General features: G+C 44.1%; 1 protein-coding gene across 1 annotated transcript; it reads left to right on the forward strand.

Annotated features, from left to right (window-relative positions):
• The first annotated feature begins 2123 nt into the window (after positions 1 to 2123).
• On the forward strand, positions 2124 to 10110 carry tekt3 (tektin 3). The gene is made up of 7 exons (XM_056297743.1): positions 2124 to 2693; positions 3463 to 3546; positions 3652 to 3722; positions 4077 to 4220; positions 6824 to 7046; positions 9490 to 9644; positions 9894 to 10110. The coding sequence occupies exons 1-7, from the start codon at positions 2124 to 2126 to the stop codon at positions 10108 to 10110; spliced, it is 1464 nt and encodes a 487-aa protein (XP_056153718.1).
• Positions 10111 to 12440: the final 2330 nt, after the last annotated feature.

Genomic DNA, 12440 nt, shown 5'->3' on the forward strand with positions numbered 1-12440 from the left:
CTTGTCACCTTGTCATTTACATGGTAGGTTTTTAAAATAGGGTTTGCAGCATGTTGTATGAATACGAAGCAAAAGTAATTAGGTTAGTAAGAGTAAGAGAATGTCATTGCGTCATTGAATAACACATAACACACTCCCGTGCCACAGGAAATGACTACATTTTAACATCGGTCATTCATGTAGTTACATAACAAGCGATTCAAACATGATGGTCAGAACAGAAACAACTTGTGTCTCAAAGCAGCATTAGGCCTGCTCCACTCCAAGTGCACCGGGACATACCTTCATCCCTATAGCACGCCACCGACATGAATTGTCATATATAGGCAAGAAGGAGATGATTTATCCCTGTATGTGCAAAGCTGATTGTAAACCTCCCCTCACCTGTGGAAACGAGAGCAGGGCCACACTGGCCGGAGTCGGCCTGCAAAACTTCAACATAGCTATGCAGTTTAAACGGGTATTTAATTTGGCGTTTTATTTTTAAACTTCTCGGTTGGCTGGGAAATCGTGTCTATCGGCAAGATGTGATATGTACCTTGCCCTTTCTGACTCTGAAGTGGAAACCGAGCTATCGCCTGTCTAACACTACCCCTGCTGAACCAATTAGTGTAAATGATCCTCATTTCCACTGGTAGGTAACACAACACAGATTATCATTATGTGCTACGGTGACTTGTGTGGTCTCTTCCTGTGCCATGAATCATTAAGCAGGTGAGTGTAACCCAAACGGACAGCTGGTTATCTCTCAGGGTGAGGGCTGGCCATCTGATGCTACCGACCCAACTCCCAGACTGCAAAGACACTGCTCAGATTGGTAACCCTCCATTAAGGAATGTAGCGCAAGACCTTTCTAGATAAATGTATTGTTAAAAAAACTTTTAATTTTGCATTCTACATAGGTAGAAATATGAAAGGAGCATCCAGAGACGAGTACTGACCTATATCACAGAAATGGATACGGTCACAGGAACAGGTGACTAACGTCCTGAATTTTTTGGCAAAGACCATGCCGCTGCATCCTCTTACTACACTTAATTCATTTTAGCACTTTGCTAAGAAACGTGCCGCGTCAGCGCCACCCGGCAAGAGGGAAAACTATCGGGGGAAAAAATGTTCAGAGAACGTTCTTTGCAACATTGGCTGTCATGGCAAAACTGAAATGTTTAGTTGTAGAGTGGGCTTATGGAGAGATGCAACTGACCACCCGTCTCATCTCCGACCGAGAGGAGACGACACACGCTCGCACATGCACACCAAAAACTATAAAAACATTACCTACATCGTGCTAAAATTAGCTTCCTAAATGCACCTGCGCACAATTAATGTGGAAACCTCATCTTATCTAAAACGCCTGCCTCTCTCTCACGGTAACCCATGGCAACTGCTTCTGTGTACACAGAAATCTTGGACGGCCCCGCTGCTTTCAGCCTGGGACTGCGCGCCACTATTGGCTAACTCACACTGAGTGAGTGAATGGCTTGGCTATCAATAATGCACGTCACTTACCTTCGGTGCATTCTTGAGCTCACTTTGAGGTAAGCACAGCTAGAGACTCAGCCTGCCTTCAGTCCACAAGCAGATGTCAAGAAAAACCTTTGCTCATCTTGGTAAGTGACAACTTTTTACTTTTTACTGTCCTCCGATGACTTTCGGGTGTCACTAAAACGTATGCTTCTTAATTAAAGTATATGGGGAATATTAAACAAAGAAGTCAATTGTGCCAAATCATGCTCTCTGTAACCTAAAAAAAAAAGTTATGAGCAGTGAAAAGGACTACCAGACAGTCTTTTTTTTGGTAATATTTGGAAATATACTTGTACCTAATTAGCCTATATACGCTAATGAAAAAAACTCACAGGAAATAATTCAGCACGATCTACATTATCAGCTGTATGTAGGAGATTTAACATCGTTTGCTGATATAATGTATTTCCAGTGTCTTTAAATACATTTACACAGTTATGATTAATACAGTTAACGCAGTTATATAACACAGGATACTGCACTGAGCCCAAAATAATGTTCATGCACTGAAACATAAATACATATATGTTGGGAAATGCAAGTCTATTTTCTGCACTGTAATCAAATGACCAGGGGAACCCTGAGTGGAGTCAGAAATGGAGTTAATTGGCTCCACCCTAACAGCCACCTACACCCGGCCCAAAACCAGCCACTTCCTTCCCGCCATCTCCACCATGGCGTCCAGCTACCGCAGCCCCCAGCCGGCCTTGACCATGAGCCCCAGTGCCAACCAGTGGAGGACCAACAGCTACTTTAAGCCCGGCAGTGCTATCCCATCTCTTTCCTCCACGCACAGAGAAAACTTGGACCTGGTTCGCGCCAAGACCATATTTTACCCGTCCAACAGGACTGCCTTGACCACTCGCTATACCCCTGACGACTGGTATAAGTCCAACCAGAGCAACTACAGGGAATCCGAATCGTCCCGAAACAGCGCAGAGAGACTGAGGAGAGACACCATCAGGCTCATACAGGATAAGGAGCAGCTGACGAGACGCACTCAAGAAAACACCAGTAAAACGATCGGGGAGCGCCTCAACGACATCGGCTTCTGGAAGTCTGAACTGAGCCACGAGATCGACAACATGGTGACAGAGATAGCAGCTCTCAGCGAGGTCAAGAGGAGGCTGGAGAGAGCTCTGGCAGAGACGGAGGGACCCCTGCAGGTAAAGAGTTAATGAACAGTGTGTGTGTGTGTGTGTGTGTGTGTGTGTGTGTGTGTGTGTGTGTGTGTGTGTGCGTGCGTGCGTGTGTGTGTGCGTGTGTAATGATCCTTGAACATTCCTTTAGTCGTATGTCGTGTCTGCAACTGTGCTCCTAACTGTTTTTGAAAGAAAAAACAAGGTCAAACTGTTTCCTTAAATTTCAGAATTTCTTAGAAGCCTTCTGATCCAGCGCATCCATTTCATTATCTATGGTCACACAGTTTTGTCTGGGGCAGCGGTTTGATTGTGGGAACAGTCACTTTTTCATCCTTGGTATCACTTTAGATCAAAGGCAGTTCCTTCAAACTGCTCAAGCGCCTATGGGTCAAATACGGCCTCATTAAAATCCCTTTCCGGGCAACCTTACACAGAACAAACCAGTACTGGTCATTCGGGTGACCCGGGATCCTTTGGGGCATGGCGGTACGGTCATTTTGGTGCAGCCTGAGATCTGGTGACGAGGAAGACTCTCTAGGAGAAGATCGGGTAGCAACAGGCTTCCTCGGGGACTACTATCGGTACCTGAAACTGGAGAATAGAGCGTTTTGCATTGCACTGCAGAAACACATGCACGCGGGCACGCGCACTCTGTCACTCTAACCACTGTTACTAATAGTGACTCATTAATAATGACGTTACAGTTAAAGAAACTATTGCTCATAAAATGACTTGTAACGTTGCTGTAAAAGGCTTTTTGTTATTATTTGTGTCATGATTACTTTTTAAACAGGTATCCCAAGAGTGTCTCTACCACCGGGAGAAGCGGATGTCCATCGACCTTGTACGCGACGGGGTGGAGAAAGACCTTATAAAGGTAATATCATATTGTCAGCGTGTTTGCGCTGTATGAGTGACCCTGCGATGCTGATTCTCGTCTTAAGAACGATCGTATGCCCTGTTTCGCCTGTGCCGCGGATAGGAGGTGGAGGTCGTCAAGTCCTGCCAGGAGAGGATGAGGCGGCATCTGGACAGAGCCATCACTCAACTAGCGTGAGTCTGGACTCAACAGCCCAAAGACAAGAGACGTAATGACAACACAACAAAATGTCCTCTCTGATATGACCATATATCATGCAATCATATGATCGCCATCACACATAAAAAAAATTACACGAGTAGCGATACTCCTCACAAGATGATCAATATACATTCTCTTTTAGATTTTGATTCATCTTCCAGCTCACTGATGATTGACATATAAACAACATTGTGGTATACAAACCAATTCCTCTATTACACAGGAGGTTAAAACAACCGTCCCACCAACGGTTTGGTAACGAACTCTTCTCCTGCGTAATTTTGTATTTCAGTCATCATAGCTACGGCGTGTGGGTTTCCTTACAGGTCAAACCGAGCAGCCCAGCATGAGCTGGAGAGGGACATTAATGACAAAATGACGGCCCAGAGGATAGACGACAGGTGTCACCATCTGAGGAACGCATCCGACAGCATCAGCTATTACCGAGGGATCGAAAGACTCGACCCCTCGTGAGTTTGGTTACCCGCTGCATTTAACAGCCACTGATTTGTGGAGACTTTGAGATGTACTGTATTAATAAAGCAATATTGGCGGCGCGGTGGCGCAGTGGTTAGCGCGGTCGCCTCACAGCAAGAAGGACCTGGGTTCAAGCCCCGGGGTAGTTTAACCTGGGTGGGTCGCCACGGGTCGTCCTCTGTGTGGAGTTTGCATGTTCTCCCCATGTCTGTGTGGGTTTCCTCCAGGGGCTCCAGTTTCCTCCCACAGTCCAAAGACATGTAGTTCAGGTGAATCGGCCATACTAAATTGGCCCTAGGTATGAATGTGTGTGTGTGTGTGTGTGTGTGTGTGTGTGTGTGTGTGTGTGTGTGTGTGTGTGTGTGTGTGTGTGTGTGTGTGTGTGTGTGTGTGTCAGCCCTGTGATGGCCTGGCGGCCTGTCCAGGGTGTCTCCCCGCCTGCCGCCCAATGACTGCTGGGATAGGCTCCAGCATCTCTGCGACCCTGAGAGCAGGATAAGCGGTTCAGATAATGGATGGATGGATGGACCCCCTTGGGAGCATCTACATACATTTTCTCATGGTATTTTCACCAAACTAGGTAAAACAGCATATAATGTGTAATGTTTGGTATGCTTCTAGTATTTAAAAGTGCCCCTTATGAGGCATTAGTCTCCTTCACGTGGTGTTTCTTGGATACCTGGCCTGTAAGACTTCATCATACTATAGGACACGTATAAAAACAGTCCTGTAGAGCAATAAATCAGAATCAAAAACATCTTCAGTTTTACCGGTCGCACTTTAAAATACAGCATACTTTGTGAAGGGTTTGCTGGTGTGAAGTACAACATCTTAGTTACTGTATTAATGTTAATAACTCATTTATTAATGCACTTTAAATCAGTAGTAAGATTGTATAATGCATTAACAAAGAATTTTTGGGTTGACAGCCCATGCAGGGAAGGGTCTCCATAGACATTCTTGTGGAAACCATGTAATTCAATGAAGATAGCCAAACCATTGTATGGCAGTCTCACTGAGCACTACCTAACTTTAACCCATAATGTCAACCAATGCCTAACTTTAACCCTAAACGTAACCACTACCTAACTTTAACCTTCAACTAAACCTAATAACTGTTACTTAAGCCATGTTGTTACATCGTAAAAAAAAAAAAAACGCAAACATTTTTGCATATGCATTGCACAACATATTCAAGTCATGATCTTTGTGCGCTGCTCGCTGAGAATGGGAATCGCCAGTCATGTGGTTTCTGAGAGAACATCTATGGATACTCTCCTTCATATTGATAAAATATGGGCTCTAACCTGGCAATCCAAAAAGTAATTTTTATCAATGCATTACAACATCTTACAATTTATGCTAATTGATTATTATTGAACTCAATTATTGATGGTGTTGAGTAGTTAAAGACCATTAAATGAGTTAATGACCCTGAGTTAATGAGTTAATGACCATTGATAAAGTAATTAGTAACCACTCAAAAACCATTCATAGGGCATCCGGGTGGTGTGGCAGTCTAGTCCATCGCTTACAAACATGGGGATTAGTGGTTTGAATCCCCGTATTACCTCTGGCTTGGTCGGGCATCCCTACAGACACAATTGGCCGTGTCTGCGGGTGGGAAGCCAGATGCGGGTATGTGTCCTGGTCGCTGCACTAGCACCTCCTCTGGTGGGTCCGGGCGCCTGTTCGGGGGGGAGGGGGAACTGGGGGGAATAGCGTGATCCTCCCATGCACTACGTCCCCCTGACGAAACTCCTCACTGTCAGGTGAAAAGAAGCGGCTGGCGACTCCACATGTATCAGAGGAGGCATGTGGTAGTCTGCAGCCCTCCCCGGATCGGCAGAGAAGGTGGAGCAGCAACTGGGATGGTTAGAAAGAGTGAAGTAATTGGCCAAGTACAATTTGGAGAAAAAGGAGGGGGAAAAATGCACACAAAAAAAAACCATTCATAAAGCAAGCAACATTTTATTTATACAGCCCTTTTAAAAACATACAGTTACAAAGTGTTTTACACTCAATACACAAAATACAAATAAATACATAAAATAAATTGAATGAATATAAAGATATGGCTTAGGGAGTAACAGACCAAGCTAAAAACGAAACAAAACAGAAGGCAGGGGCGGGAATCTATAAAAAGGCTTGCCTGAAAAGATATTCAGCCCATCTAATGGATTGAGGAAGATTATTGCAGAGGCTTGGGGCTAAAACTGCAAAGGCGCAGCCACCTTGTGTTCTGCAGTTGGAGCGAGGGATGGATAAAAGACCAAGGTTTGAGGATCAGAGTGGCGGGGAAGTGGAATGAGAAGATCAGAAGTGTAACTGGGGGCAAGATCATGTAGTGCTTTAAATGTAATCAATAAGATCTTACAGGTTATTCTGAATTTTACAGGGAGCCGATGGAGGAATGGAAGAACAGGGGTAATATGGGACCTACGGCTAGTTCTAGCAGCTGCATTGTGAACCAACTGTAGACCATTTAAAGTAGCTTGGTTGAGGCCAGAGTCGAGGGAGTTACAGGAATCCAGACGGGGTGAAAGCGTGCCTTATTGTATCGTGATGCCTATTCATTTCTAATTTGTTTTGTCAGGCTCTCGCTGCCCGACTCATGGTCGAAGTTCACAGATGACAACATCCTGCACTCTCAGAGTCAGCGGGCCACTTCCCACAAGCTGAGGGACGAGATAGAGGTCTTGCTGAACGCCACGTCCAATGAGATGTGGAGCCAGTTCAACAACGTCAATGTAGCTTTCACAAACCGCATATCAGAAACTGCTGATGCCAAGAACAGCCTGCAGGCCCATCTAGCTAAGGTGGCCGCTGAGTGCCCTCACACTCTAACCTTTCCATTTGTCATTTCCCTCAAATCAAGAGATTGCTTTTTTTGGGGGTTCATCTGCTGCATAACTAGCTAGTTGACTAATGCATTATCTTGTGAGAATGAGACATTATACAGATTGGGATGCAATGATTAATAATGACATCAGGGACACAGTGACACGATTTCAAGTATATTCGGGTGAAAGAGAAAATATTTGCTTTGCTCTTCCGGTGGTTAATGCAGTTTGCCATCTAATATGAGGAGATATATATTGTATACTGTTGGAAGACCATGTGAGTGTTTGAAATGGTTCCTCTTTTCTAGGTTTACAACATACCAGGGCTATATTCAGCGCCATCTGCCATAATTGCGTTACGGATCGTGACAGTCAAACTCAACAAACTCTGTATACTGTTAAATAGTCCAGTTAGAAGAAATGACCTGAAATAGATGCCTCTTTCATTGCTTGTGCCATCATCTCCCCTCTGCCCTCGGCATCTACAATGGGTCCCATTGTTAGATGAGTTAATTGTAGGGCTCATAGTCTGAATCCACATCAGCTGTTGGGTAGGCTGGGCAGACCTTTGTTATGTGAGGCACACGGTCTTTAATAAACCTCGACCGGTGTGTAGTTCTGAGGGGTGGTAATTCTCTGACATTATATCTTCGCGTCATATGGAAAAGACGGCAGACATTAGCGCCGTGCTCGAAAATATTGCTTACAATAGATGTACTGAATACTACTAAGAGAGTCATTTAAATATTGGAAATTGTATTTTCATTCCAAATATAATCAACAAAATAACCAGTATTTTCATCCCTTATTATATTATGTAATGGTAACAACTCCTAAAAGACCAGAGCAAGATGAAAATAGAAGTTTGACATTACATTGATAGTTGATGCTGCCATAGCTGCTTTGCTGCAAACATACGCGCAAATGTAACAGCAAATTCACATTTATGCAATGTGAAAAACCCGCTCACGTACAACAGAAAACTTTAATCACCGAGTTTGATACACTAAATTTTACACATGGACATTGAATATTGCTCTGCATGATGTAAATGCATCATTACATCCCATGAATATAAATAGAAAAAGGAAAAACACTGTGCTGCATCGTCTTATCAGATGAGGTTGCACACAAATCAGGTTAAAAAAATAAAATAAGGCACTACACTATCTTAGAGTTGTCTCTGCCTCATCAACAGAGAGCAACATTTCTTCTCATCCCCAAGTTAAACATCATAATTTTTAAATGATTTTCATTAAAACCTTAATGGCCCAACATGTTTTTTTTCATTAGTCTGTTCGCATTTCATATCTTACCATGTTCACTGTCATCAGATGGGATCTCCCAGGCGTAGGGTGAAGTGGTCTGTGATTGCTGTCCCAGGGACAGAGTCAATGTGCCAATTCCCCCATTTAATAATTTAGAGTAAAATAAAGGTGATAGGAAAACTAATCCTTTCCTTAAGATGGCGGCGCGAACTCGCATTTGCAGCGGGCTCAACCAGTACTGTCCATGCAGTCTTTGTCCACATCTGCATCTAAGTTTGTGTCTTCGTTTGATGGCTGGGAGAGCTGGCGTTGGATCGGCTGGGAGAGCTTGGTCTGCTGCGTCCTGTGGGCCCAGAGACCACAGCCCCGACCGGAGCTGCACCCGAGGAGGAAACACCGAGGGCAGTCTGACAGGATGCGGAAGCGGGGCAGGCTAAGCTAACTGCTAGCTCATGCAGACCGGCAGTTCCAATAACACCAAGGGTGGTCTGGCGGCAGCCTCGCCTAGCGTTGACTGTGGTGTTTTTGGTGTCATCGTGTGGAGCGTGGAGTGTGGGGAGGTGTGTTGGTAGTATCTGGCTGGACAGCTATTGTTGGATTGGCTGTGGGAGCCTGGTCTTCTGCGTCCTGTGGGCCCAGGGACCATAGCCCTGACCGGAGCTGCACCCAAACAGGAAGCACCGAGGGCAGTCTGACAGGACGCGGTAGCGGGGCACTCTAAGCTCACTGCAGTCCATGCAGACCAGCAGTTCTAACAGTCATCCTGGCTAGCGTTGGTTCTCTTCGACAGCGATTTCTTTTGTTGTTGCTTAGTTTGGATATATGGGTTTAATTTGGGTATATGTGTTTACTTTGGATATGTGTTCTAGTTTGGATATGTGTGTTCTTGTAGTTTTTGGATATGTGTTTTTGTCTTTGTGTTACACTGCTGTGGGCTGGGGGAAACGATATTTCATTTAATTTCATGTATGCAAGTACATGAAGTGAAATGACAAAGTGTCCCTGATTCCTGTCTTTTTCTTGTGTACATTTTTGAGCCAATTGTTCCCATTTCACCTGTACAATTCAGTGATATCCTCAGTCAAATGTTCAGCAATTTTTTCATTTTTTAGACTATTTTACTATTCCCTTTCTCAAACCTCTTGGCACAGACTCTGCAAGAGATCTTCCAGACAGAGATGCTGATTGAGTCCCTGAAAAAGGCCCTAAAAGATAAGGAGTGCCCGCTGAAAGTGGCCCAAACTAGGCTGGAGGAAAGGATCCGCAGGCCTAATGTGGAGCTGTGCAGAGACAGCCCACATTACCGGTAAAGTGGCAATGCGACCACGACTGCATTGCAATAGTTAAATTTACATTTTCAGAGTAAAGGTGTTTCTGCAGACATTTTCATAGAAGTTACCCCACTCAGTAAGACGTAAGAACAAAGCTGGCGCTGAATTCATAGTTTAAAGTTCCACCACACTGTAACCACCGAATATCTTTTCTATTTTACGTGGGTTTTTTTTCTTCTTTAAGTCAGTAGTAATCTGCCTGTCTTCCATCCTTCCCTGTTCAGACTGGTGAGTGAGGTGAGGGAGATCGAGGACACCATCCAGAAGCTTCAGGAGAGGTTGATGGAGGCTGAAAACACCCTGCACATGCTGGTCAAGACCAAAGTCTCCCTGGAGCATGACCTGTCTATCAAAGGCAACTCTCTCTTCTTGGACCAGGAGAAGTGCATGAGCATGCGCAAGAGTTTCCCTAGCACGCCACGTCTGGTGGGCTACACATGAGACAGTCACTGTAAAGTGAACCTTGTGAGGACAGGGGAGGTGGTGTAAATGTGTTCAGTGTTAACTGTTTAGCAATTTGAGGGGGAGTGGGATGATTTGGTTGCAGCGGCCACTGGCCAGTACAGGGCGCTGGGGCGCTGCCCCCTTCAAATATCAAGAGATGAAAATCTACTTAAACATGTTAAATATAATGTAGTTGTATAATGCAAATAATTATGAAATAAAAGTGTTTTTCAGTCTGTGAGCGCCTATCAGCAGCCAGTAAATACTGGTTCCAAATGGTATTTGGTTGATTTCTGTCTGAATATATATATATTCTTCCTGGGTGAGGGGCGCCGGAAACGATACCTTATGTAAGCCCTCAAACTTTTGGCGAGCAGGTGACCTGAGGCTGCTGTCTAATTGGTTTCTTCAGATTTTCTATGGGGCACAGTTCTGTGTGCCCCAGACACTCCCACTTTCATTGGCAGCGAATTGGTATTGTTTTAGTGTTTTTTGATCTAATGTGATTGGACAATTCTCATTGCTGTCAATCATGTTCAAACCCACCACGACGCCTTGTCTCGACTGTCAATCATCCACCGTCTATGAACCCTGATCAAATCTATAGGCTACGTTGTCCTTCTTAATAACTCTGTGACTGTGTGGACATTAAAGCAGCTGTCAGGTGTGCTGCGCCAAGGTAAATTACACCCCCCCCCCCCCAAAAAAAATGTTTTAGCACCAGCCACCACTGTTTGGTTATCTTTGAGGAACTTTCATCCAGTGATGTCAAAATATACATAGTAAACTATGGATTATGTGAATTATATAATGAAACATGCACTCTCACTAGCGTGTATCTTACATTATGGCTAGACCTCTAAGGTTTTCTTGTCATTTTGGGGATCTCAGAAAACATCCAAATTCATTTATTTTTTTGCCTATGGCAAAAATTAATAGGGTTTTTTGGATCCTGTTTGCCAGTCATTTTGCTTTTAAAATATATTGAGCAATTTAAGTTGAAATTTCATATTTAACATGTTAGTGAATTGTTAAGTATGTCCCTAACCAGGCTATGAGCAGGATCACTAGTAGTGTCATGCATGAGCCACTGGTAGATGCCAAGAGGACGTCAAATACATACTATACTAAGCTAACAATCACTAGCGATTTCTTGATACCAATCCAAAAATGCATGAGAGCAATCCTCTAAAGCGAAGAGTCAAGCAAAAGGCGATTATTTTACACCCAGATCCATTTTTACATTGGTTGGAAACAGAGTTGGACCCAAAATACCTTATCTGGGCATAAAACTGACAGCACACTTTAGAGGTCTGTTGAGGAAACAGTTTGGAATTTGATGCCCTAGTCAAAACTTGTGATTATTATTCATGACAAAAAGAGGAGGCAACTATTTCAAACAAAACAAAGAAGCATTTTTTACAATCCTATCAGAGACAATTTGTGTGGTTAGATTCGCGGCATAGAACTGAATGTTGTCCCTGAAACACGCATTGGGAACCGAACAGGTTACACTTGAGAGTAACACATTAGGAGCCTTATTCGAAATTCACCCCTATTTACCTTGATCGACCCGCTCAGGCTAAGATTTAATTTTCTGGTTTCAACAATCTGCTAGCCTAGATGTTTGCGCCACCAGCACTATCAATATTTTAGTCCTTTGGATATTGAGAAGGTCAATGGTGTACTCTAGGAGTCAAAGTTGAGCATCAATATTTGCTTTGACTCAAGTATGAACAAACAGTTACTGAAGTGTCCATGGTGTCTGGAGCAGAGGTAGCTGCCCAGGGTTCACCAGCTGTGACAGCATCCACAAAAGTGACTTGTGACACCCCCTTCACCAAGTCCGCCGTGACTCTTAACACTATGGCGTCTATCTGCAACCAGCTATAAACACTTGATCTACAATCTGAAGTTTTGACACCATGTAGAGCAGTATTGTCCCGACTAGAGTGACGGGGGCCAGGCCTGAGCATGGGTAGGATGTGTCTTTGCTCTGTGCTACATGAGAGATGGACCCTGAGCCGGTGGAAGGCAAACAGAAGTCCTGGAAGCAGATGTGATGTAATCTTCAAACAAACGGCCTGGATTGGGGTTTACAGCACGGCTGTAGAGGAAAACAAATACGCATACAAATACAAATACATGTATTTGAAAGCTTGCTCAGATGTGTCAGTGCAAACTGACCTGAATGTCACCTTTGGTTGGCAATGATGAGTACGGGCCTGCACCGCCTATGTTTGTAGCTCTCAGTGAGAAGCTAATGATAAGGTTTTAGGCTGCACAGTTTGATCTGGTGCACACAGTGTGTATATATAAAATGCTAT

This window comes from Lampris incognitus, chromosome 17, assembly GCF_029633865.1.
Source record: "Lampris incognitus isolate fLamInc1 chromosome 17, fLamInc1.hap2, whole genome shotgun sequence".
Classification (NCBI taxonomy): Eukaryota; Metazoa; Chordata; class Actinopteri; order Lampriformes; family Lampridae; genus Lampris; species Lampris incognitus.

Excerpts from the sequence above, each read along its gene's own strand:
- tekt3 (XM_056297743.1), top strand. The coding sequence starts at position 2,124 with ATGGAGTTAATTGGCTCCACCCTAACAGCCACCTACACCCGGCCCAAA. Across the intron at positions 3,547-3,651 it reads TGGAGAAAGACCTTATAAAG|GAGGTGGAGGTCGTCAAGTC; the intron begins GTAATATCATAT and ends TGCCGCGGATAG. Across the intron at positions 9,645-9,893 it reads AGAGACAGCCCACATTACCG|ACTGGTGAGTGAGGTGAGGG; the intron begins GTAAAGTGGCAA and ends TTCCCTGTTCAG.